The sequence below is a fragment of the Xiphophorus hellerii genome, chromosome 24 (genome assembly GCF_003331165.1).
Source record: "Xiphophorus hellerii strain 12219 chromosome 24, Xiphophorus_hellerii-4.1, whole genome shotgun sequence".
NCBI lineage: Eukaryota > Metazoa > Chordata > Actinopteri > Cyprinodontiformes > Poeciliidae > Xiphophorus > Xiphophorus hellerii.
Window position 1 is genome coordinate 8,875,217 of NC_045695.1, and position 22,771 is coordinate 8,897,987.

Genomic DNA, 22,771 nt, shown 5'->3' on the forward strand with positions numbered 1-22,771 from the left:
TGAAGGAGGGGGGTGTGGAGTGGTCAACTGTGGAGGCTGAGAGCTCCGGAGAGTGCTGTGTGGGTTGGAAGCCTCCTCTCTCAAACACACAAATCTGAGGGAGGTGGAGGCAGCAGAGCTTGCTTCACCGGCTGCCCATTGATCAGACTTAAAGGATTCAGAGTAGAAACAAGGGGAGAGCAGAGAAAGGATGAAGGGGGGGTAAGATAGAAAGAGAGAAAGATGCAAATCCTGAAATGAAGAGGCAGATCCCAGCAGCTGTTGGTGGGGGAGAACCCCTGGGTTTACCAATCTGGATGAAGCTTATTGGTAAGCACTTTGTGTTTCTGTCCTTGTACATGCGTTGCACGTTCCATCTTTCGTTTCTCTCTTTATTTATTTTTATTTTTGTGGATGTCTGCATGCCTCTCTGCAGAGAAGATGCGAGGCATTTGTGTGAGGAGTGCAGCAGCAGCAGCAGCAGCAGCAGGAGTACAAATCTCCCAGGCTGCCTCTCCACTGCAGACAAAACCATTCAGGGTTGTTATCTGTTCAATTAAAAACAGCAGTGAAGCGGCGTTGCTGCTGCCGCTGCTGCTGCTGCTGCTGCTGCTGCTGCTGGGTTCATTCATTTGTTTCAGGGTGTGGAGGGGGAAAAACAAAACAAATCCCCCAAAAAATCACAAAGACGTCCCGGCATGTCCTCGGACGCAGAGATGCGTCCTGAATAACACTCTACATATTGATGTGTGTGCGTGTGTGTGTGTGTTTGTGGCGAAGGGGTGGGTGGAGGGGTTCAGCTTTAACATACATTTCTGCACTAATCCGCTGATGATGAGATACTGGATGAACCACCTGAGTATGCAGCAACTGAAAGCTTTTTTTGTTTTTGTTTCTTTTATTATCATAATTTTTTTTAAAAACTAGTTTGACTCAAAATTTGATAAATAACACTGGGTAAATGGAGACCTCTTTTGAACTTTAATGAACTATTTTGTTTTGCACAGGGGCGTGCAGAAAGTTTAGAAAAGGGTGATTGTGGAGAGGAGTGGGGGTCGTTGATTTTATCATGACACAGCAGAATCAAATGCGTGACTTAGACATTTTAAAAAGCTTTGCAGATTAGATAGATAGATAGATAGATAGATAGATAGATAGATAGATAGATAGATAGATAGATAGATAGATAGATAGATAGATAGATAGATAGATAGATAGATAGATAGATAGATAGATAGATAGATAGATAGATTTTTAAAGCAAACATTTTTTTGTATTTTTAGGGGTCCCCTATAGGTCCCCGAACCCCATGTTTGTGCACCCCTAAATCCGGCAGCAGCTTTAACAATCCCCCTCCCTCTCATAATATGGAAGCAACACGCGTTGACGTGTTGCGCTACGCTTCCGACCGCTGGTGTCGGCATGCGTCCTGTGCGCGCGCACACACAACACGCACGACACACACAGATACGCACATACACAGCACTCTCGTGGGGACATGCGGCCAAGCAGACGCAGTCACGGTAAGTGGAGCCGCTTCTTCTCCCAGACGGGGCACTTTATCTCCAGGGGAGGGTTGAATGAAGGAACTTTCTCCATCTTCGGTCGGCTGTTGTCCTTTTTGGGGCTGGGGTGGGGGGGTGGGGGGGGTGGCGAGAAAAGTGGGGAAGTTTAACTAACACACTTTTTTTTATTGTTATTATTCCCCCTTGCCGCTTCTTCGCTCCTGCTCTCCGTGCAGATTGCGCAACGCTGGCGTGTGATCGGGCTGAAAAGCGTGAGAACCAGTCGGGATTCGCGGTTCCGATTTTACCACCGGGCTCGAAAGCGAGGAGGGGAGGGGGGGGGGATCCATTGAGGCTGAAGCTCCCCTTCTTCTGCTCGGCTCTGCTTTGCCTTGGCCACGCGGGGACCTCCAGGGAGCACATTCAGTCCCTCCCGAGTCCAAAAGAGTGCTCTTATTTTTAACGCGTTAAAAGTAGTTTTCTAACCTAAACCCGTTGACTTTAAGGTGCTTTTTTAATTCTATGTTCACTTTCTTTGTTAGTTCGTGACTTTAGTTAGAGTGCGATTTTGTGTCTCCGTGTGTGTGTGTGCGTGTGTGGCGGGGGCAATGCGCAAAGTGTGTGGTCTTTCCAAGACCTCCACCCCCGCAGAGACGCACGGTTTGTGCGTTCGCGTGGTGTGTGTGTGTGTGTGTGTGTGTATGCGCGCGCGCACGCACACACACACACACACACAACCATGGGTGCTCGGTCTGTCTCGGTTTGGCATGCCTGTCTCAGGAATGCGCCCGGCGTTTTCTCTGTATTTTTCACATTAGGAGCACTTTGGGAATCGCTCTGAAAAGCCGCTCTCAGAAGCGCTGCCACCGCCGTCAAGCGGCCCGCGGTCTCAACGAGCCTTCCGGTTGAAGCCTTCCGAAATAAAAGCGCAGTGCGCGTCCAACAAAGAGAGGATGTTTGTTTTGTGGCGCACGTGCTTTTAATTGAGTATTTATTGCAGCTCATAAAACTCCAAATTCAGCAAACTAGAAGAGGTGATAATAATTTGCTAAAAATTATTTTAAATACAAATATGTTCTGCTATGGCCTATTAAATCACGAGTTATTTCATTTTCACTTATACATTGTAGCACCAATTTTTTTTAATCTTGAATCATTTTGCATAGCTAAGACATAAGAGCCATCTGGCTAGCTGTTAGCCTTCAACCGTTCTGAGATCCTCTTCACTTTCTTCTCACTTCCTGATAAATATACGATGATAATGTCACAGAACACATTTGTTTTACCACAGGTTTTTTTCTTCCACCAAACTTTTCACACAAAACAAACGCTCCCCATAAAACATGTCCCACAACAGACAGAAGTAGAATGACCAAAAGGATAAAACAGAGCAACTTCGCTGTCGCTTAGCCTTCCTGTTATCTGCTTGTGTTGCAATCTAATTAGATGTAGGCTTTGAAAAGATGGCGGCAAAGGTTTCTTTTTTTGGACTACAAAACACCAGGGAGCAAAAATAAAAGAAAGGAAGACAGAAAGAAAGAAAGAAAGAAAGAAAGAAAGAAAGAAAGAAAGAAAGAAAGAAGCAGAAGCAACACCACTTCTACACCTTATTGACACTGAAGATATTAAACTTTCAGTATCAAACTCCACACTGAAGAGCGCTTCTCACTCAGTTGTTAGCTCCTACATACAGTATGTTGCATTCACATTTTTTTTCATCGCACTTTTTAACTTTGAAAGAAATAGAAAAAAAGACAAGTAATTTTGCCAAACGGCCGTCTAAACCCATTTGTCAGAAGAAAAAAAAAAAATCAGTCTGACTGAACCGAATGCTTTTACTCTCAACACTATCACTGGTGTGCAGCTTCCGGTTTGCCCCCGTTAAGCTATGCTAACAACATGCAGACAGAGAGAGGGGTGGTGGTGGAGGGGGAGGCAGTCCCAGCCTGGAGAGAGGAGAAATTCTTGTGTTTTTGGTATGCGATTACCCAGTGGAGAACCCATGACTGAAGGGGAGGAGGAGCTGGAGGAGGAGGCGACACATTCCTCGCCTTCCTCTTTAAGGTGACCACATTTTTATTTATTTATTTTTATTATTTTATTATTTTTCCTGCCGACATGTTGCCCCATGTCGCCACATGACACCCCGATGCTCTCAGCTGACTCTTCGCCAGTGGACGGAGCGGTCAGTCGTACACACTGTACACAAACCAGTAAGATGGAGTAAGGAATGACCTTTGACCCTCCTGAGCTTCGAGCAAAATATGGTGCATGTGTGTGGCGTGCGTTTAACTCTAAAGAAATACATTTTAAAAAATAATGATGGCTACCCCCAAAAAACTTGCTATAAACTATTTAATTTAGGTCTAGACTTTGATTAAGCCATTTAAAAAAAAACCCCGGCTCTACTCCATATTAGCACTAATTGCATGTTTAGTGTTGTCTTTAACCTTTTGCAGGATTGAACAGATACTATCCTGTCATAAACTCACTTGGGTCAGTTTCCTCATCCCCGCCGAAGAAAAGCATAATGCTGCCACTACCGTGGGAATCCATTTAAGGCGCTTTTCGGATCAGAGTTGCCATGAGTCTCTCGTTTAATTGAATTCCCTTGCCCGGCCCCAGCAGAACTTCTGAAACGCAGCGACTTTCCATCTGACACATTAAATGGGCCCCCGTCAGATTTGCATTAAAAAAAAAAAGAAAGAAAGAAAAAAAAAAACAACAACGCCGCTCCGCCTGTTCTTCGGCGTCTCAGTCGAAGCCTATAATCGCCCACTCGCCTGTAACGACAATTACAATAATGGACTGATTGTCGGATTATGGCACCAAAGTGGTTTTAGCGCACATCTGCATAATTGTTCTTAGCAATATAGGCGCCCGTGGGCTCCCGGCTGCCATTAGCCGCGGCGACGGAGGGAGACGTTCGACGCTTGATGAGCAGGGGGGCAAATTCTGCTCCCAAAAGCGCGTGGGTGTTTTCAGTGGAGAGGGAGCGAATGCACAAAGGCATTGTTTTATAAGAGTGTTTGTGTGTGTGTGTGTTTTTTGTTTGTTTTTTGGAGCAGACTGATGATGGAAATGAATCCTGGACTTTTAACAGTCTCCTTGCACTTTCGGATTGACAGTTTTTTGGGGGAATCATCACCTGTATCATCTCTATCTTTGTATCATCTTTGTAAAAAAAGAAAAAAAAAGAAGAAGGCATCACATGACCAACAGATGGACAGACACATCCGTTTGTACACGATGAGGAGGGAGATGGTGGGGTTTGGGGAGGGGGGGGGTTTGTAGCAGCATGATCTAGAACAACAGCTGAATCCAGATCCACTTCCCCACCCACCACCTCCTCTCTATGTAAACATGAGATGAAGGCTTTTGGGAAGGAGGAACAGGGAAAAAGTGCCAATTTCGCTATCCAGATCGTCTGTGACTGTCTGCAACACCTGAAACCTGCGGCGTTAATTCATCCAACTCCTCCTCCTCCTCCTCCTCCTCCTCCTCCTCCTGAAAGCAGGCCAACATCCCACTCCTACAAGAAAGAGAAAAAAGAAGGGGAAAGAAAACGTGCTCCCCCTCTTCCTCTGTCCTTCTCTCTCTGTGCTAATTACTTGCTGCTACCATGGCAACGGGTAGCACCTCTTTTTGTGTGTGTGCGTGTGTGTGTGTGTTAACTTGGCCATCTAGCCCATCACAAACACATGCACCAACATTTCCTCGTCGGATGGAAGAAAAAGAGAGGCTTGCTGGCCGTTCTTAAAATGAATTTGAAATTTTAAGAAATTCAGATTGGTAGAGTTTTAAATTTTAAATCCCCTTCCCCCCAAAAGTTCCCAGATAACCTTCTATGTACTATAATGCGTCAAAGTTTTTGCATAATTTATAATCCGATTTCTGTCTGTGCAGACAGCAAACGATACTGTCTTAAGCTGCAACAAAATGGACTGCATCAACATTTTCTTTTGCTTTTTGCACATGCTTCTAAAACAGTTTTTATTTTGAATTTTTGCCATGCTTTTTTTTTTTTTTTTTGGCCATATCTGATCAAGCCACGCCGGCTTTACGGCGCAGACCCGTTCCAACATACTCGGAAAGCGCTGTGATTAATTACTTCCCTTCAAGGTCCTGAAGTAACCACAAACTGTTATTGATTAACTGATCAGTAGAAGGCTGAGTGGAGATCTATTCACCTCATATCAGTTCATTCTTCTGGATGCCATTGTTAAGGCTGAACTGTGACACGGTGGCACATTTCTATATTTGAGCCCTGGAATTTGGGGAACATCGAAATTTGTCTGCAGATTCCTTCCTTATTAAACACACGGGATTGTCGTTTCACGGCGAGGTGCACGTGCAGTTGGCCAACGTCGGGTTTGGACATTTCTGGACTAAAAGCGGCAAAATAGACGCAACAAAACCTGGATTCAACAAAATGAACATTAGTGAAGCTCATGACTCTGATTCAGATCTGCTTCTGAGATGTCTAGTGAAAAATACACAGTTTATGCACTCAGTTCTTAGTTAGGGCATTTTTTGCATGAATAAATGAATCAGTGCAGAATGGCACAGAGGCCATCAGTCTGACATAATGGAAGCCCAGACAGCTTTGACAGCATTCTTCAGACAAAATACTTTTCCAAGTAGTTTTTCCTTCCATGGAACTTTCCATGAATGTGATTGGAAAGCAATAATCTTTCGTCTCTTTGTGGTCTAATCTCCTTGTTGAGGGTATCTGCTGCATAACCAAGTCAGCAAACTGTGAAGGCTATGATAAAAAAAAAAAACAACCAAACATTTATAGATTAAATGTTTGTTTCTATTGCTATTATGTAATGTTCCACTCTTTGCTTTATATTTTATTTCCACGATCCGATGCGTGACATGTGGTGAAACTGCATTGCGCAAGCGAAAAAGCTGCCACTTCCTCTCCTTGCCCTGCTCCCCGCACGTGTCTTAACACCACATTATCTTCAATGACCCTGGGTTTTATGAATGGGTAACATCTGGCTCTCTCATTGGCTACCAGCAGCAGCCAATCGGGATGGAAATCCCTGACAACAGTGATGGGCTGGCGGACTGGGCAAGTCAAGACAGTCTTTAGAGGTCATAACCCCGACTCCTTCTCGTGTCGCGCTTTTGTTTGTATTCGTACTGTATGTGTGCACGTCGCACACTGACCTACTTGGTTCACCGCGGCCGTCTATACATAGCTGTGGGAAACGCAGGCAGACAATCGGCCCCGGTTAAAATTAGCAGTCAGGGCCACCTGTGTGCCTCTCACAAAAAGGCGGAAACATCAGAGCAGGCAGAGGAGGGATGAAGGGAGGCGCGAGGAAGGAAAAAGGGGGTCGGGATGGAGACATTGATCACTCTGCCGCTCGTTCTCTCGTTTTTTTTTTTTATCCCCACTGCGACACAGGGAGACATTGTTAGGCGGTTCGGATTTGACGACGAAGGGGGGTTGGTTTCGAGGTCCAGGCCAAGTGGAGTTCACATACCACTCGGCTGGAGTGCTGCCAAATTTCAAAGCACATAGGTGGAATATATAAGGAGAGGAGATATATTGAGGCTCGAGAGCCATTAAGCACCTTAAACAAACTCAACATAGCGAAAGAAGGCAAAAAAGGAAGGAAAACACTCGACTTTCTAAATAATACTACATCCAGTCTGCCCGATGCCCCTTTCCTGCCCTCCCATATAACATGTTGTCACTGTATAGCTAAAAAAACGACATGCTTCCTGCCTTTGTTGTTACAGACAGCCGACAGGAAGCCCTCGTCTTCTTTAACTGACGTTCACATTAAAAAACTGCCACCTCGTTTCCTAGAATCACCAGTTCTCAGCCCACACTCGCTTTTTGTTCCCGTGAGTTTCCACCAGAATGAAAGTGGCAGTGGGCGGAAAGGCAAAAGCGCTCGAGAGAAAGCTGCGAAAGTACAAGCAAAGTTCAGCTGATTTTAAAGTGTTTTATACTCTTTTTTTTTTTTTTTTTTAATTTTCTTTGTGTGTGTGTGTGCACGTGCTTTACAGTAAAAAGTCCAACCTTAATGTCGGTTTTCTCTCTTTCAGGACAGAAGATTTGACTCTGCAGGAGAGGAGATGGAGAACTTCTGCAGCATCCGTCCACTTACGGCCATTTTGAGTTGGAGAAAACATTTTAAACACTGAAAAGCAAAGGAGATAAAGAGGAAGTTAGCTCATTTTCAACATGTATTTCTGGGTCAAAAGTCTTTATAAAGGTTCATTTTTTCCCCTGTGTAGACCAACTTAAGCATCATTAGCCAGCTGAGGTGCAGTTTAATTTTTTTAGTGACCACCACCAGGGTGCGCTGCTCCCCACTCACTGAACATGCTGAAATTAGAACAAAATGCATTGAGGTGTAAATGATAACTTTTTTGTGCAGATTATGACACTCTGGGCAGAGAGCCATTTTCTCCTTATTAAAAACACTAATGGATTTGTTCTCTATTTTTGAAAAATGAAATTGGAAGAATGAGGACGTACTGCAAAGAATTTTATTCTTAAAACGTGTAATGTTTTCTTTTTTAAAACTAGTTAAAAACTTACCAAATCCTCCATACTGATGCTAAAAAGCCAATGGCGGTTTTCTTGGGCGAAAAAAAAAAAGAAAAGCCTTGGGAAATTTGGCGTCGTTGCTTTGCAAAATTCAGCAAGCATAGCGCTACAGATGCATACAGTCAGGTTGCTTTAACAAGTCAGGAACAACATCCTCATCCGGGGTTGTTGCAGGAAGTGTGAAATCAGATCTGTATCACTCTTACTTGGAAAAAGCGACACCAGTAAATAACTTTTTCATGTGTGTTGCTGAGGAAGGAAATTGGCAGGACATATGTAGGTGAAGGTGCAAATAGGAAATAGGTGTCTGGTTGTGTTTAAAAAGGAAAGAAAAAAAAAAATCTGTATTCACAACTTTTACGATTGTGTTTCTGTAAGAAAAAAAGACTGTCAGAAATTGTTTTTGCATCGTTACGAGCGGCACACGCCCTACTCGGCAGACTTGCATCAGCTTGAGGTCGTTTCCCTGCTCATTAAAATCTCCCCCGCCTGGACTGAGGCGCCCAATCAGGGCGGCGGAGGAGCCAGAGGGTGCCCAGCGTTTGCTCAGTAGTCAGTGTAGATCCTGTGGGGCTGGCAGCAGCTACATCTGGCTACTGGGTCTCTGCTGACGACCAATCCGGTCCCAGAATCCAGGATTGCCGCAGATGTCTGGTTTCTCCTCACTTGGGACTAGTTCTGGACCTGGCATACAGTGTAGGATCCTGTGTGTGTCCGTCTACAGCTACATTGTCTGCTGGGTTTCAGGCCTTTCCTCCGTCTACTTTAAAGTCACCTTTCAGATGAATACATAAAAATAAAAAAAAAGCATGAATAAATTGACAATTTTGTGTTTATTGACTCATAAAACATTCTTCAAACAATAAAACAATTTTAAATGTCTGTTTCTGTACAATACTTGCTAAGCAACTTCATTTATATTTATATATATATATTTATTTATATTTATATATAGAAAATGTAAGAGGAGTTGTGTTAAAATGACAAAACTCCTTCAAATGTAATGGCAGGTATTCTGGAAAAAAAAAATAACAGCATTCCATCGACAAATATTTTCAAGCAATAAATATGTATTTATAAATAGTGTAAATTTACATCAAGATTAGAAACATAAAAAAAAAAAAATCACAAATTAAACTTCCATAAGTCTATGTGCAACCCATTTTTCTTTGTGACTTGGCTAGTACATTTTTTTTTTATTATTTTTGTTTATTTTTTAACTAAGAAAAAAAAAAAGTTTGGAAAACAAGACAAACGTAAAAAACTGCAAAACAGAAGAAAAGAGCAAAAAAAAAAATTACCTCAACTCTTCACATTACAAAAATTTTTTTGGGAGATTTTGCTGTCCAAAGAGTCTTAAAACGACTATCTAAAAAAAAAAAAAAAAAATCAAACAAAAAAAATATAACAGACCAGTTAGGCTAGTGCTCCTTAGAAGAGGGAAGGGAGGGAGAGGAGTTCCACAAATCAAAGCCAACATTTCATCCTGTTACCAGTAGAAAAACAAGGAAATAGAGACAGAGAGAGAGACAGCGGGAGTCAGTAGTCTTTACGGTGGGTGTTGCCAGTTGTGACAGTTAAGTATCTACAAAAACATTTTAACCACGCTTTAAAAAAAAAAATCAAAAAATCCCTCGTCTCCACATTCCCGACCGTATTTGATTAAATCCTCCAGTAAAACATGAAACCACTGTCTTTAGAAGAGAGGGGAGAAGAGGGAGGAAAAGAAAAGTTTAAAGTCCTGTTATCAGGCCAGGTGGCGCCCCCTTCTGGCTTCAAACAGGTTGCATAGACAGACACTCAGCCGCCTCAGCCTCAAGCGACAGTGATGGAGGGGGTGGAGGTGAGGTGGGGTTGGGGTGGGCGGGGAGACGGCCTTAGCTTTTCCTGAATATCAGAAACGGGTCTGTATGTGGAGGCGTTGTTTCCGATCTGAGAACAGGGGTCCTGCAGGGCTTCATGGCTCCAGAGCAGAAGAAGAAAAAGAAGACAGGAAGAGCCTAATGTCAAGATGAAGAAGAATGAAGAGGAGGGGCCTGGAAGAAGAGCAGAAACAATCACACTTTAGCATATAATAATAATAATAAAGTTTTTTTTAATTAATTAATGTCTTAAAAATGGGAAACGCAAGTAAATAATTAAGATGGTTTAAAATAATGTTGTTTTACTGCATACTAGGTTATTTCCTATTAACAAAATTAAATCAAACCTTCAATTTCAAGTACATTTATTAAGTTGGGGGGCAATCAAACAACAAGAAATAATAATGACAATATTTGTAGCAATGAATATGAATATTTTCTGAGATGCAGAAGCAGATTTCAGCTTCTATGTGCCACAAATCTGGAACTTTCCAAAAAAAAAACTGCACAACAGCCGAAACACTGAGTTCCTTTAAATCAAGACTAAAAACCCACCTGCCTTTCGTTAGCAGTAGGTGAAACATTGATCAACATACTTGATGGGTTTTTGCTCGACGACAAAATGTAGCATTTATTGCTCGTGTCATTTTCAGGAAATGTCACAACCGGCTTCCTTCCACTTACTAGTGTGAACTGGTCGTAGACCTGCATCAAGTCCTCCATCCTGTACTGCTCCAGCACCATGAAGTCGTCGAGCGCCGCGCTGCCCTTCCTGGCGCAGTCCTGGCAGTGGACCAGGCACTGCTTCTTGGACAGGGGCTCGCGGCGCACAAACAGCAGGTTGAACACCTCCACCTGCAACGTCACATTTCCAAGTTTATCGTTAAACGGAAGAGAGCGAGGTGAAGTTGTTTCTTTCTAGACGGACGGACAGACGGTGCGGCGTGTCGTTGGGGAGAGAATAATGATAAACAATTAGAGCGAGGATTTAATGGCGTTTGTCTGGGAAAAACTGCTAAAAGCATTTCGCTCTAATTAAACCCATTAGCCGAGATGCTAATTGGCGTAAACAAACAAACAAAAAAGGGTTTTTTAATTCAGTTGAACCAAATTAGTCAATTCAATAATTAAGTGCGGAATGAGTTATACGGAAATGTTTTGTTTTTTTAAATAGTAATGCAACATTTTAAAGCCAAATCTAAGCTTTATACTCGCCTCGCAGATAATGCAGTAGTGCGCCGGCTCGTCCCTCGTCCTCGGCTTCAGCACCGTCTCCTTCCCGGCCGACGTCAACGCCTCCTTCACCCACTGGCACTGCTTCAACGTCCGCAGCAAGCAGTACCTGCGACCAGAACGCGCCGTGTTAGCGCCACAGTGGAGAAAGAAGAAAAAAAAACATGTGCGAAACACTCAAAAAGGTGATCTGCAGCTCACTTGATCATCTCAAACAGCTTGTGGTCGGACACTTTGATGTTCCGCGCCATGTTCCAGGAGAGGTGCACCATGGGAACCACAGACTTGACGCTCTGGAGCTTGTTCCACTCGTAACGCTCCACGGCCAGCTTGTACTGGTGGGCTGAAAGAAGGAGAGTTTATTGGGGGTTAAAAGAGGGAACCTTAGATGGTCTTCCTGAACATTTTCACATTTGGCCACATTACAAACACAAATTTCATGTATTCTACGAGAGAATTTAACAGCTCGATTAACGAGCAAGGGTCACATTCCCCGACGTCCAGGCAGAGACCTTAAAGAGGCAAATAAGGTGGATTAGCAGTGCTAGCTAACAACTGATATCATCCAGGTCATGTTACAGTGGAATATTGGCTCTCAGGAATGGATATTGAACTGTTAGCACTTCATGTGGCCACAAGTCTGTCATACAGCAACATTCTTCAGTCAGAGGCCTCTTCTTATTTGTTGCAGGACTGACGGCTACCTTCAAATAGTCTCCAAGGTGACTCTTTGAAGCAGGGCTGCAATTAGCAGTTATCTTTGTAGTTGATTAATTGATTATTCTGATGATTAATTGGATTTTAAAATATGGAACATTCTACAGATTTCTCAGTTAACCATGTAAGCCTTTTTTGTTTACTTTATTATGAATAGCAAACAAAAAAAATGACTCAATTCCTTTTTGAATAAGGAAATAATCATTTTATCGCCTGGTTAGTAAACCTGAACCGTGGGAAGTTAAATGTAAACCACTTAAGGAGTTTTGGCTAAAACACATTTACAAACAAAGGCGGCTTTATTTTAAATGCAAAACATATATTTTCATATTTACTGCTCTGAGTATGTTGAGCTTTTTTCAACTAAATTAGTTGACGATTATTTCAATAGCCGATTAATCACAATTAATTGTTTCAGCTCTACTTAGAAGAAACATTTAATTTCCTTTTGTGATAGAAAACAAAACAAGCATTTTTAAACTTAAGCGAATTAACTTGAATTCTGTTCAAACACTCAAACAAATAAGAAACTCATTTAAACAAAAAAAAAAATGTGTTCTTTGACAAATATGGATAAAACATACCGGTGAGAGGTCCGACGTTCCAGCCGATGTTGTTGCACCAGCCGATGGCCTGCACCCAGTGGATGGTCCCCGTGTTGAGCCACACCAAGTCGCCCGGACGCTGGATGAAGCGGTAAACCGGCACGTCCGACTCGTACAGGTCCTCCAGGTTGGGCCACCACGATCCCATCAGGAAGTTGATGTTGTTCCTACAGGGAAGCGAAGAGCTTTGACTTACACACTCGCAAACACGCGAAAGCGAAGCATTAAGACGACAAACTTGTCTCACTTCTCGCAGAAGTTGCTCATCACGCCCCAGTAGGCCTCCGGCACGGCGAACCACTCGCAGTCGCCGGGCCCGATGTTGATGTTGACGGCGCAGAAGTCGTTGTGCTCTTGGTGGCCCGGGATCCTGCTGCCGGGAACCTTCATGTACAGCTGCACCGTGTTCATGCCCAGGATGGTGTGGCCCACGTGGCTCAGCAGGTTGCCGGCAGACACCACTCGCGCGAAGGCCGGCAGCTTGCTGAGCTCCTGCAGCTGCTGTTTCCACCTGACAGGGGGCGCAGCGGAGCAGAGTTTAGAACTTGTTTGTTTTCAGGTATCGGAGTAGAACGTAGTACAGCGTGTTAGGGCTGGTGTAAAAAGAAGAACAGTACATTTCTCCCCCCCAAAAATCTGACATTTTGAGTTTAATCTGTTAAAACCTGTTTCAATTGTTTTTTAAAACTTTTTTTCCAGGAAATTTTTGATTTTTAAAACTTTTTTCTAGGATATTTCTCTTCTACCCGTCAATGGACTTAATACTCCTTTGTAGAATAGAAATAGACTCCACACTCACTTCCTTTCGTCAGAGACGTCAATGTTGGTTCCGAATTTGATGTGTTTTAAGGGCCCTCTTCTTTTTCGTGTTGCACTTAAAAAACAAAAACACACACATTTAGCATTTTAGCGTACTAAACATTTCTTTCTTGATGCAGTTGTTTTTAAATACCTCTCTGCAGATGATGGCTCTGTGTCCAAAGGTTCCTTTAGTGCCTTCTTTTCATTCTCCTCCTGAAATCAACCCATTAGAACAGAATCTTACAAATCTTGCTCAACTCTTTGACTAAGAAGTCTGATTTCAAAGCAGGACCAACCCTGAGGGACTCCTGGAAGGAGGCGGCCTGATACTGCGCGTATTTGGCGATGGTGGTGTGAGCGCGGGTGCTCTCGCAGCGCCACATCTTCTTGGTGCCGCTCGGGTCCCAGTTCTCGTCGGCGGGCTGCAGCAGCTGAGTCCAGACCTCTACCGGGTGCTCCGGGTTGGCCTCCACCAGCGTCTTGGTGGAGAACAAGCCGAGATCTGGACGCAAACGGAATGGAAGTGAGCAAAAATGGGAAGAAAATAAATAGGGAGCAGGAAAGCGGTTCCTACCCAGTTTGAGAGCTCCAGCCAGGCCTCTGATGACGGTAACCGGGTTGGAGGGGTTTGTGCAGAACTGGTGCAGCGGCGGGAAAAAAGCATCCCTTTTGTTCTCCAGCTGGATAAAAAATTAAAATAAAAAATTAAGAATTTCACACAAAGAAAAAAAAAAATCCGCTTTTTGATCCAGAAGAAGCTGCTTACGTAGATGCTAGGAGTGGGAGGGTTGAGCTTGTCTTTGGGCAGGGCCGGCGACGGCGGGGGCGGCAGTCGGGGCGGGGGGCACTTATCGAGGAGGATGCTGCTGTTGGAAAGGCCGTTCTTTCCCAGGTTTCTGAAAACGCACAGAAAAAAAAAAAGAGGATGAATCACGCTTTAAAAATCTAATTATTCTTACTCATAAGAAAGTTTTAACTTTTTTTTGGTCTTCCAAGGATCCAGTTAGAGGGAATCTATTGAACTGAGCAATGTTTGCACGGCAACAAGACAACCCAGTGGCCTTCATCTGGGAGCCGTTGCATAACCGATTCCCTGTGGACATTGTACTTCCACTGTGAGTCCACCAGGGGGAGACATGCTCCAAACAAACCAGCTGCTCAACTATCAGTTTCATCCAATCAGAGCAGCTATCTACTCTGGCTTTCTAAACTTTCAGTTTTTAAAACCAAAAATGAACAGATTTTTTTTTTTATGAGGCGACAGTTTCATAACTTGTCATGTTGAGATAAGATCTCTAGCTTGTTTTCAGTGACAATATCAAACGCCTTATACTGGTGGAGCAAAGATATCGAGCTCATGATGATGTGATGAATGTTTAGCCACTTTTAGAAAGGAGTTAGCATCTTTTCCAGGCTGCTGCAGATCATCAGCAATCAAGATAAGAGCGATTGTTTCAGTCTAAAATTACTGAGTTAGCAGCACTTTTTCAAAAAGGTTGCAGTGGAAGTTGCATAATTTCTTAAATATTTTTACCATAATGTAGTCTTAAAAAAAGAAGAAAAAAAAGTAGAAAAACTGCTGCACAAAACCGGAACCCCCCAACAATTTTAGCATTTTCAAGTAGCTTCTTGAAATAGCATCCATAATACATATACAAAGACAAATTCCGTATTGGTAATTCATCCAATTATTATGCTTACTTGAATGAACATCTCAAAATGGTTTTGCAAAAAATAACAAATAAAATATTGAATTACACGTTTCATCTGTGCTTTTTGCAAACAATAAGCAAGTTTACACCAATAGTTGAGTTCTCACCTGCAGGCTTTCAGCACGTCTGTGGAGCTGGGATAGATGGAAATAGAAGAAGACGAAGACGAGGATGAGGACGAGTTGTGTCCGTGTGGCGGCGTTGCTATGAGACCTGTGATGGAGGGAGGCTCGGCCTTAAGGGGGCTTTGAGAGTCCTCGGAGATGCCTCCTTTGCTGTTGCCGTTGACGGCAGGCGTGGTTGTGGACGTAGCGGCGGTGGACGTGGCGGTAGTGGTTGTGGGGGGGCTCTGGCCCCCTGTTTGGATGTGTTCAGAGGATTTGGGAGACGGCGTGGCGGTAGACATGGCGGAAATGGGGGAGGAGGCGGCTGAGCTGCCCTGCGGCTGGGGGGCAGAGGGCAGAGCGGCAGGGTGGATGTTGTTCACCTTCTTCTGGGGCTCCAGCCCCGTCGCTGTGGATGTCGTGCCCTCTGACGGCGCCTCGCTCTCCTCGGGACCCTTTTCCACCGCCAGGGTGGCGGACAGCCTGGGATTGTCTGCGCTAAGGCTTTGCTTCTCGCCACCATCCGCCACCTTGTCTCCCTCTTCAGAGCGGACGTGATTGGCCAGTCCGTCCGCCTGCGCCTTCTCGCTCTCGGCAGGCGGGAGTGACGTTTGCGCCGAGCCGTCTGAGCCCCCGTTGCCGTGGGACGCGGCGCCAGCAGCGTCGCCGTCTTTGGTAATGGACGCGGCACCGCCTGAGGTAGAGGAGTGAGGGAGCGACGGTGGGGAGGGGAGGTGGTTGTGAGTCGGCTGCCGTGGCGACGGGGCGTTACTGGAATGTCCAACCTGATTGTTGGGGTGACTAGTGGAGTTGGGGATCTGGGGGTGAGAGGGGTTCCCCTCACTGCTTGAGCCTGTCGCATGTTTAACACACTCCTTCTGAAGCCCCTGAAAGAGAAACAGAAAGCGTTACATTTTCATGCCAAGCGGTTCATTTTTTTAAAGAGCTTTTGGTGGACAGTAAGTCCAACCTGAGAGGAATTTAGGTGCGGCGCCGCGTCCTGTGGCGTCGTGCTTGTGCAGGTGTGAGGTAGCGGTGCTGCGGCGGCTGGCGGGTAAGGCACGTCTCCGTTGGGTCCCGGCTGATTATTAGCGCTGCCGTTGCGACCGTCGCTCGTGGCGTCCAAGCGCCCGACTGGCCCGTTGGCCATCGGCTGTGGCTGAGGCGGGCAGAAATGGCGGGGTGGGCCCAGGTGGGGCCGCGTGGGGTGGAGGCCGGGGTTAGGAGAGGGGAGAGTGTTAGCGGTGGGGCCGTTAGGAAGGGAGGGACGAATCGGAGCTCCCGATGCATTCTGCCTCATCTGTGAAAGGAAAAACTTTAGATATTTAGTGAAACTGGAAACAGAGATACGGGGATGACGTTTTTTTTTCCCCCAAATATGCGGTTTGACCGTTTACCTGGTGCTGCTGCATTACTGCAAGCTGAGCCTCCAGCTGCTCCAACGCCTGTAGCTCATGGGGCTTCAGGTTGCCTCGGTTACCGCGCAGCTGTTCCAGCATCTACAAAACAAGCAGCAGGAAGCCTGAGCTTAAACGATCCGTTCCTCAGAAGATCCATCGGATTTCACATCAACTTTACATCAGAACAATTCAATCGTCCAGAAGTGGAAATGGTCTTTCCCACACTCACTGAATGCATCAAAACTAGAAACCTCAGTCAAAATCAGAATCCCAAAGGAACCCCGGCATTTTCTATTTCAGTTTTGAAAACATTCTAGGTATTTGAACACTAGACATTTCCCTTAGAAGTACTTATAATATCTGTACGTTCTCCAATTCAAAAAATTAAAATGCAGATTTTGACTTCTGATTCAACAGTTTACGATATATTTTTGTCAATTTCTATCTAAACAAACAGAAAATATTTTGGGTTCATACAGTCATGCAACTCCAAGAAAATCTCAGAATGTTTTCCTAATTATATACAAGGTTTTCTTTTTCTTCATATGTTTGAAAATCAGAGTCATTCCGGGTCGTAGAAAATGATCACCAACCTGTAATTTCTGTGGGGAGAGGTACCAGCTCGGTGATGGCTGTTGTGGTGGATTACTGGGCCATGAGTCATTCTGAGGTGGGGACATTTTTTTTACAATGAGTCCAACTCAACAAATGCTTCCAGTGGATGGAGAACACAAAGCTGTCGTATGTTTACCTTGGCAGGACTGCCGGCTCTTCTCCTCTTGGCCGGGCACGACTGGTCCTCCGCTTGGCCCAGCGCGCCCGCATGAGGGGGTAGAGACTGACCCGAGCCCCCTCCCTCTGCACTGTGATTGGGCTTACAAGCCTGGAGAGAAGGGGATGGAAGGGGGCACAGGCAAAAGTGAAGCAAAACAAATGTGAGGAGGCAAAGGAGGGAGACGAAGAAAGAAAAAAAAAAGTCGAAGCAAAGTAGAAAAATAAGATGGAGGGAGAGTGGAAACCCAATTATGGGTGATTGTTATCGAGACGCAAAGCGGCAATAAGATGGTTTGGGGGGAAAACAAGGAAAAGAAGAGAGAAGGGGAGAAACAATGCCGTGATTTTGAGTTTGAGCTTAAAGCAAAAAATAGAAAAATAAAAATAAAATAAATAAATAAATAAATCCTGGCTGGAAATTCAGCACTACTGCTTTTTTCCACACCATTAGGTCACTGGAGTTAAATTTACAAGTTTCATTTACAGCAAGGAACAAGCTGCTGTGACTGAGAAGATGCATCTCATAAATTAGATAGTTAATCAAAAGAGTCAAATGTGGCTGCTGACAGGTCATTGTTTGTATTTTTTCTATAAATGTCTGCAATTGTTTAAAGCTTCATGTTTTGTTGTTAAATTTGGGTTTAAATAAATTAAAGTAAGCATCAGGAATAAGCCACATCAGCTCCACTGAAATCTATATAAACATTTTAAAGTCATTCCCACAGTCACAGCTACTGAAAAAGCAGAGCTACAGTATTTTTTGCCTTGCAAAAGTATCCACACCCCTTGAACTTTTTTCACCTTCTGACCACATTACAACCACAATGTGTTTCACTGGGACTTTAATGCAAGACAAACGCAAAGTATCAGATAATTATAAAGTAGATGGAAAATACATGTTTGTTTTTTTTACTTCTCGGTACTTTTTCTGTTCTTGAAAAGAGCTTCAAGGCTTTGTGGGAACAGTAAATAACGTCCCATAATAAAACAAAATAACAGTTGTTTTGTATAAAAGTTTTCTAGCCACAAGCTAACTAGCAAACCCAGTTCTTGGTTGTAGCTATTAACTGCAAAACAGTTAGCTACTTGGAAATTTATAGTTCAGAAACTAAAGGACAACATCCACATCCTTCATTAAGGTCATATTAAAAAAAAAGAAAAAGCAAAGTTGGCATGCTAACAGTTAGTAGAAGTAGGCTTACCTGCTAGCTAAGATGGACTAACTAGCTAGCTAGCTAACTTTAGCTTTCAGTGTCCCTCCAGGAGGAGCAGAACTGATAGCAGCAATAAAATTCTCGATAACCACATTTTATAAAAATTGCTATAACAAAATTCAGCAGGTTCTCGTATCTACATAATTATACATATAAATATAAAAAAGTGACTAAATGCTCAGCTGTGTTCTCCAGAAATACATTTCACAAACATTATTTGAGCAGCAGCAATGAAATAATCTTTTTTGCTTGTTTTTCTTTTTTGGAGCATTTCAATCATTTTCAATTAAAATATTTCTGGTAATAGTTAAAGCATATTTTTACTCGAGGTGATCAAACCATGCCTACTTTGAACTCATCTAAAAAATGTTCTCCTTGCCCATCTTGACATTTTTTTTTTTGGCTTCCTGGTGAAACTGTGAAAAACGCGTAGCATTTTCTTTCCACTTTATAACTCTGCACCACGTTGTTTGATTCCACTTCAATAAATAAGTGGCTCTAATGGGACAAATATGAAAAAGCTCAAAGAGTGGAACAACTTCATTCGGGCCTCATACAACCTAAAGAAAACAACAGTGATCACGCACAAACAGAACTACTGATATCTACTGATTGTATACCAAACACTGAAACAGTAAGGGGGAGGGCGTTGCTAGAACTCTATGAGCGGCTGCAGTTGCTTCTAAGGTCAGCTACTTGAAAGAGGAAGAGGAGAATGATGACAGAGTCAACGGGAAGGCCTCTACAGCAGCACGGCCTCATCGATCACGTCGGAGCATGCTCAAAAGCCAAAATTAAAAATCATTTTAAAAAAGGAGGAGAAAGAGAACAGGAAAGAATTAAAAGGCCTTTGTTAAGTTTTCATTCTGCTGGAATTGAGCGTGATGGGTGAAGGCGAGTGACTGCTGCAGAAAAGAGATGGAGGGGGAGAGAGGGGGAAATGCAGGGTTGGGTAACACTTGGCTGGAAACCTCGTCGTTCCAAACTGAAATCACTGTGCTGAATGTTTCGCTTCTTTTGAAGCGTGCGCTCTAATGAGAAATTTAGTGACGTAGGCGTCGTTGAGCTCAGGTGTTACCCATCCATATGCACGGCGGCGCCTGTGCTGACCTGCGAGGTGTGTTCTGTGTCTGGGCAGATGGAGGAAGGGTGGGTGGGAGGTAGAGGGGAGGGGTGGAAGGTGCGAGTTGCTCTATCTGGTCTCTCACCTGCTGCGGTGCACTGCTCAGGCCTCCCTGCCTGGAGGTTAGCTCAGCTGGGATTGGTAGGCTCCATGCCTCCTCAATAAGAGGGAGCATTTTACTTTTACCCTGTAGGCTACTGAGCTGGGGGTTACTCAACTGAGCCTAGGGGAATGGAAAACGACGTGAAAAACAAAAAAAAATAAAATAAAAAAATAAATAAATGAATTAAAAAAAATTTTTTTTAAAAAAAGGACAAAGTTGTGATGACCTCAAAAACAAGGAATGATCAGAGCAATGGCAATAGGTAGAGGTCTTTTTAACGATTTCTGGCTGCATGGATCATCATCATGAATTAACCACACAAGAAAGTGCTTATATGACACAGAGCAACAGTCACAGATCAATTAAAACAAGCCGAGCTGCTTGTCTTAATGCGACATGATATTACGCTAGCAAACGTGGTGGAAATGTGACGTTCCTTCATGCACATTCAAAGAAAAATGACATTCTTTGGACAAAAATAAGGATGAATATATGGGATATAGGGACTGTCAGAACCTCAACCGATGGTAAATGAGGGAAACTTTCTGTCTGCTACTTTATGTACCCCAGCTGTCAGGGTCTTTATCAGAACTGTGCTAGAATCTGGTCTTTTTTTCTTTTGAATCTGCCTTCAAATCCAAAATAAAACCCATGTAAATGTAACTCTGTCCATTGGTTTCAATAAATGAAACATAAAAGACAATTTGCGTCTCCATTGGGTTAATTGGTCAATAAATGAGGGGGAAAAAAATCATATGCAGGAAACATGGGAACCTCTGGAGGAAAAATTATTGTTTTTAATGGGTCAGAATAAATCAGTCTCTATTATAAAACCATACTTCCCTCAGATTTCTATGTCAATTTGAATTTAAGGAGAGAAAACATCTGAGTAAATGCCATAGCTAGGACCACAACTGTTTGTGAGCATAAAGTTCCTCAGAAAACAAAATACCACAGCAGTTTTTAGCAGTCGTGTACCACATCAATATGAAAAGTGCGCATGTTTGTGAAATCCATCTAATTAGCCTCAGCTGCAACCGTTTTTTTCCCTGTGTCTGAGCTAAATGATTTAGTATGTACAACAGCGGCTACAATCGCCAGTTGAATTTGTGTTTCATTCACACTTGGAGAACTGATTTGAAATTACTTTTCTAGTCTGAAAACAAGCCAGTGGTCTATAAATGGTTCAAAAGAGTTTTTCAATTTAAAATTTTTGTTACAAGCAGTACTGTGGTGAGAAAAAAGACAGGTTGAGCTTGGGGGAGGGAATTTTTAAATCCCACTATAGGGTGCTGGTTTGTTAGATCTCCTCACCGCTCCTCTTTGTTTTACACAGTTATGTAAATCATCACATAATTCGTCACCTTAGGTTTTGATAAAAGTTTATTAAATGCTTTCCTTTTGTTCTGTAGAAAAAAATCTATTGCCTACCTTTCAAAAAATTATGTCGATTAAATCTACATTTTATGGTTTTATTGGGAATCGAAATGTGTTTTTAAACATCGTCCAACCCTAGAACAACTATTTCAGAGTTTTGAAATAAAATCGGTAGGTAGGAACAATTTACAGGGGTTTTGTGGGGAAGCATTTGAAGGCAGCAAAGGACAGAGGGTTCTTACTTGAATTTAGTTTGTAGGAATGTCATGCACAAAGAGAATCTCTGAATCCCACAGTATCTTAAACCCAATTCCCTGGGAATACTATATAGAATATTTAAGTTTTTCCCTACAAGAAAATTTTTTAAAAAGGAGAAGAAATGGTAGTACAGAAGACACTGAAAGATCCCAAAGCTTTCACTCCCGGGCAAAATGAGGTTTGTTTCTTTCAGTAGCATGCATTGGCCTGAATCCTACTGCACTCAGAGCCTCTCAAAGAAGTAATCAGCAGCCGGCGGATTGCATTGTTCCACAAAAATCCAGCTTAAGCCGTCTTCCAAAGATATTTTAGGGGAGGGAGGGGCCTCCCTGCCTTTAATTGCTCTTTTCACCCACCTGGAGACATTTGATGCGGTGGGTTAGCGCGGCGGTGTTGGTGCAGCCTTTGCTGCGCGTGGCGTTGATGTAGCACTTGATGGCGTCATGCGGCTGGTTGCAGGATTCGTACAGAGTGCCCAGGTCCATCCAGGCAGCGGCGTGGCTGTGGTCCAGCTGCACGGCGCAAATGTAGGCCTGCAGGGCGTCCATTGGCTGGTTCTGCTGCTGGTACAACACCCTGAGAGGGGCGCGTGTCGCAAAGAGAGGAAAAGAAACAGTTTAAATTTAAGAATAAAAACAAAAACTACCCTGATACACGTTGCTACTGTACACAGAAACACACATTTACCCTATAGAGCACCAAGTATCCGCGCTAGCCTCCGATTTATCTATGGATTGCCGATAAGAGACGAAGGCATCCTGGACTTTGCCAATGCTAGCGTAGCACCTGCAGGTGCAAGAGAACGAAAAGTCATTAGGGAACTTGTCAACAGCTGAAATATAATTTAAGAATGATTTCATCAAATGGTAAACATCCCGTTTGATGCAGCGTACCTGCCAAGGAAGTACCAAGACTGTCCGGAGTTGGGGTCAGCTTCCACGGATTTCTGCAGACACTGGATGGCATAGCTGTCCCTGCTGGCTTTGTCCCCCAGCTGTTCCACTGTGTGGTGCATCCAGCCTGAGAAGAAGCCAAAAAGACAAAAATAGACTCCGTCAGAGATGCGCTTTAAATCAAAAACAATTTGTACCACGACTAAATGGCAAAGAAGCTTACCCAACTGCTGCAGGGTGGTGGCCTTCACCTGAGCAGGGAGGTCCTCGGTCTGCAGGAGGGTCTCGTACGCCTCCTTGGAAGCCCCGAATCTCTTCTGCAATATTCAGTTAAGAATAAGCGGATTAGAAAGTTTTCATTTGTCTTATTCGACCTTTTAGAATTAAGAACATATTAGAAAAATGTGCAAGATGTGGTTAAAAGAAGCATTCTTAATGTGTAAATGTATATAATGGTCATATTAGATCATAATTGGATACAAAGACGGTCAACCACAAAGGTTATTGCAAAAAAAGTTGAATGGAAGGAAAAAG

General features: G+C 43.6%; 1 protein-coding gene and 1 long non-coding RNA gene across 5 annotated transcripts in view; one reads left to right on the forward strand and one right to left on the reverse strand.

The window, feature by feature from the left end:
• LOC116715811 (uncharacterized) lies at positions 1-9,189 on the forward strand. The gene is made up of 2 exons (XR_004338259.1): positions 1-309; positions 7,554-9,189. It is a non-coding gene; the product is annotated as an uncharacterized LOC116715811 (long non-coding RNA).
• Positions 8,876-22,771, reverse strand: part of LOC116715807 (histone demethylase UTY-like) — a 22,307-nt gene continuing 8,411 nt past the window's right edge. For 3 of the 4 annotated variants that reach the window (XM_032556467.1, XM_032556470.1, XM_032556469.1), the window contains 21 exons: positions 22,461-22,554; positions 22,238-22,364; positions 22,032-22,130; positions 21,701-21,920; positions 19,692-19,829; positions 17,247-17,378; positions 17,089-17,160; positions 16,493-16,594; positions 16,066-16,395; positions 15,099-15,982; positions 14,046-14,175; positions 13,854-13,959; positions 13,576-13,781; positions 13,431-13,492; positions 13,278-13,352; positions 12,726-12,989; positions 12,458-12,645; positions 11,358-11,499; positions 11,139-11,265; positions 10,608-10,778; positions 8,876-10,097 (listed from right to left, as the gene is read on the reverse strand). In XM_032556467.1, coding sequence (XP_032412358.1) covers positions 10,068-10,097; positions 10,608-10,778; positions 11,139-11,265; positions 11,358-11,499; positions 12,458-12,645; positions 12,726-12,989; positions 13,278-13,352; positions 13,431-13,492; positions 13,576-13,781; positions 13,854-13,959; positions 14,046-14,175; positions 15,099-15,982; positions 16,066-16,395; positions 16,493-16,594; positions 17,089-17,160; positions 17,247-17,378; positions 19,692-19,829; positions 21,701-21,920; positions 22,032-22,130; positions 22,238-22,364; positions 22,461-22,554 — 3,699 coding nt within the window. In that variant the 3' untranslated portion in view covers positions 8,876-10,067. The remainder of the gene's footprint in view (positions 10,098-10,607; positions 10,779-11,138; positions 11,266-11,357; positions 11,500-12,457; positions 12,646-12,725; positions 12,990-13,277; positions 13,353-13,430; positions 13,493-13,575; positions 13,782-13,853; positions 13,960-14,045; positions 14,176-15,098; positions 15,983-16,065; positions 16,396-16,492; positions 16,595-17,088; positions 17,161-17,246; positions 17,379-19,691; positions 19,830-21,700; positions 21,921-22,031; positions 22,131-22,237; positions 22,365-22,460; positions 22,555-22,771) is intronic. The other variant, XM_032556468.1, reaches the window with a different exon arrangement.